The sequence below is a fragment of the Pseudophryne corroboree genome, unplaced genomic scaffold (genome assembly GCF_028390025.1).
Source record: "Pseudophryne corroboree isolate aPseCor3 unplaced genomic scaffold, aPseCor3.hap2 scaffold_667, whole genome shotgun sequence".
Classification (NCBI taxonomy): Eukaryota; Metazoa; Chordata; class Amphibia; order Anura; family Myobatrachidae; genus Pseudophryne; species Pseudophryne corroboree.
The window spans coordinates 80,745-82,987 of NW_026970254.1; the positions used below are offsets into that span (position 1 = coordinate 80,745).

At 38.3% G+C, this 2,243-nt stretch overlaps 1 protein-coding gene across 1 annotated transcript; it reads right to left on the reverse strand.

Moving 5' to 3' along the window:
• Positions 1 to 784: 784 nt before the first annotated feature.
• LOC135037119 (odorant receptor 131-2-like) lies at positions 785 to 1,720 on the reverse strand. The gene has a single exon (XM_063954516.1). It carries the CDS (start codon positions 1,718 to 1,720, stop codon positions 785 to 787), a length of 936 nt encoding a protein of 311 aa, XP_063810586.1.
• Positions 1,721 to 2,243: the final 523 nt, after the last annotated feature.

Consider the following 2,243-nt stretch of genomic DNA (forward strand, 5'->3'; position numbering starts at 1 on the left):
ATGAAAAGTGGTGATGTTGCCCATAGCAACCAATCAGGGTTTAACTATCGTTTCTAGATTTATTTCTAGAATATGACAGAAAGCATCTGAAGGTCACTGAATTGGAGGTTTTATGAAACAAAAGAAAAAAAAAATCAATGAAACATATTATTACATAAAAATAAACTTAAAAAAAATTAAACTTCACTGATGCTTTAATAACCAGGATATTAAATTCGGCAGTGGCTTATTTGTATATAATTCCAGTGTTATGTAGCTTAGAGATCTCTCTTACTCTTCTCATTGCCACATTGAGGCTGTCTATGTACTCTTTGAATTTGGACCAAAGGGAATGCTAAGAACCTCAATTTCCCTAAGAACACTTGCAATCAGAACAATTATCATAAACTCTGCAGTTTAACATGGAGTAAAATTGAGGTTCTTAGCATAATTTTTGGCTGGCCCAGGGCTCTCATGCTCTGGACTTGAACCTTAGGAATGTTGGGGACCCACCTGTTGAGGTCACCTGGCCGTGGTAGGTGGGCTTATACTGCTGCTAAGAACCTTTGTTTTACTCCATGATAAATTGAAGAGTTTATTATAATTTTTCTGATTACCAGTGTTCTTAGGGTTAGAGTGTGCATGGGCATTTTCTTTTTTTCCTGTGTGGCACTAAAAGTCTTAGCATGGTAGCACTTCTCGTTATGTTAATAATTAGTGTGTGCAGTCCAGCTCCCCACCCCCATATGTTTTATAACCAACAAGTAAAAAGGTTACAAGACTTGAAATACAGTACATTTTTATTTCACGCTTTCAATTTTGGTGAACACATTTTAGTATAGATTGTGGAATAGATATTTCTTATGCATTTTCGGAATACTTCATCCCGAATCCCATATATTAGAGGGCTGAGAAGCCTTGGCAGGCACATGAACACCAGGAAATTAAACAATACCATGTACATCCCCCCATATGACTCTGTAATTATGGAGGTGAGAGAGACTACGCAGAGCAGGAGCTGAAATGCGTGGAGCATGACGGTTCTTCCAGCCTTGGTAGCAGAAGATTGACCGGAACCAGTTTTCCGAGCTACCATCATAACTTTGATGTAGGTGATCAGAATGACAAGTGCCACCATAATTAAACTGCCCAGGAAGGTGACTGATCGTATCGTGGTCTGCACAGGTTGCACCAAAAACTTTTCTTGTTTGCATAACAAGCGCTGAGAGTAAAAATCCTTCTTAACCGAGATGCTGAGGACAATGACGTCGGCTACATTGGGGAGTAACCCAACAATCCACATTACTGATATAACAGAGTAAGACCGCTGGACTGTACAAAGCATTGGGTATTGTAATGGGTAGCAGATAGCTAAGTAACGCTCAAGGGACATGACGGCCAAGTTGTATGGTGTGACTCTAAAGGTGGCCGTTGTAATGGAGAGAATAAAGTAGCAAAGAGGGACCGGGATAAAGAAAAGCTGGTGAGCCAACGCAAGAAAGAGTCCCAAAGATAGATACATGGTGTCATTGATGAGCATGTGAGCGAAGAGGACATAGCGCGAGTTCTCCCGGACATGAGGGGCGGTGAAGTAGACAATCAGGACAATACAGATGAAATAGAGGAAGAAGCAAATAGATATCATGGTCAAGACAAAGAAAACCACGAGTATAATTTCAGATGTTCTGTTGTTGCTAGTGGACATTTGAGTGACATTATTGTACGACTCTGTTGAATTCATTTTTTTACACACCAGGAACAGATGTGTCTTCTTGAGGTTATCACACTGAAAATAAAAAAGAAATGTATTTAATAAGGGCACAAACATTCCAAAGTATGATTTATCTTTAAATTAACAAAACGAATTGCACTGGAGTATAAATATGGAGTAGTGATTATCATTGTATTTCAATTATAATACAAGAACGGAGAGTCAGAGGAAATCATTATAGATTGCAGTGATTCCTGTTAAAGAACCATGATAGTATTAAAAAACTAATTTGGACACAATAATCCAAAAACAAGGCTCTAATAACATCGTTGACAATCAATGCTGCTCCTAAATGAATAATTCTGTAATACTAAAACAACCAGGATAATTAGTGAGGTTAACAACTAGTGAAAAAACACCCAATGAGCACAACTGGGAGTAAATTTAAAGAAGAATCGTGTTTCTGGAGAATGACCATGCTGGGAATCACAGGGATATGTGAGAGATTTTCTCAATCAAACACTCAAATTTACTCTACTATTTTCTCTCTGCT

Excerpts from the sequence above, each read along its gene's own strand:
- LOC135037119 (XM_063954516.1), bottom strand. The coding sequence starts at position 1,720 with ATGAATTCAACAGAGTCGTACAATAATGTCACTCAAATGTCCACTAGC.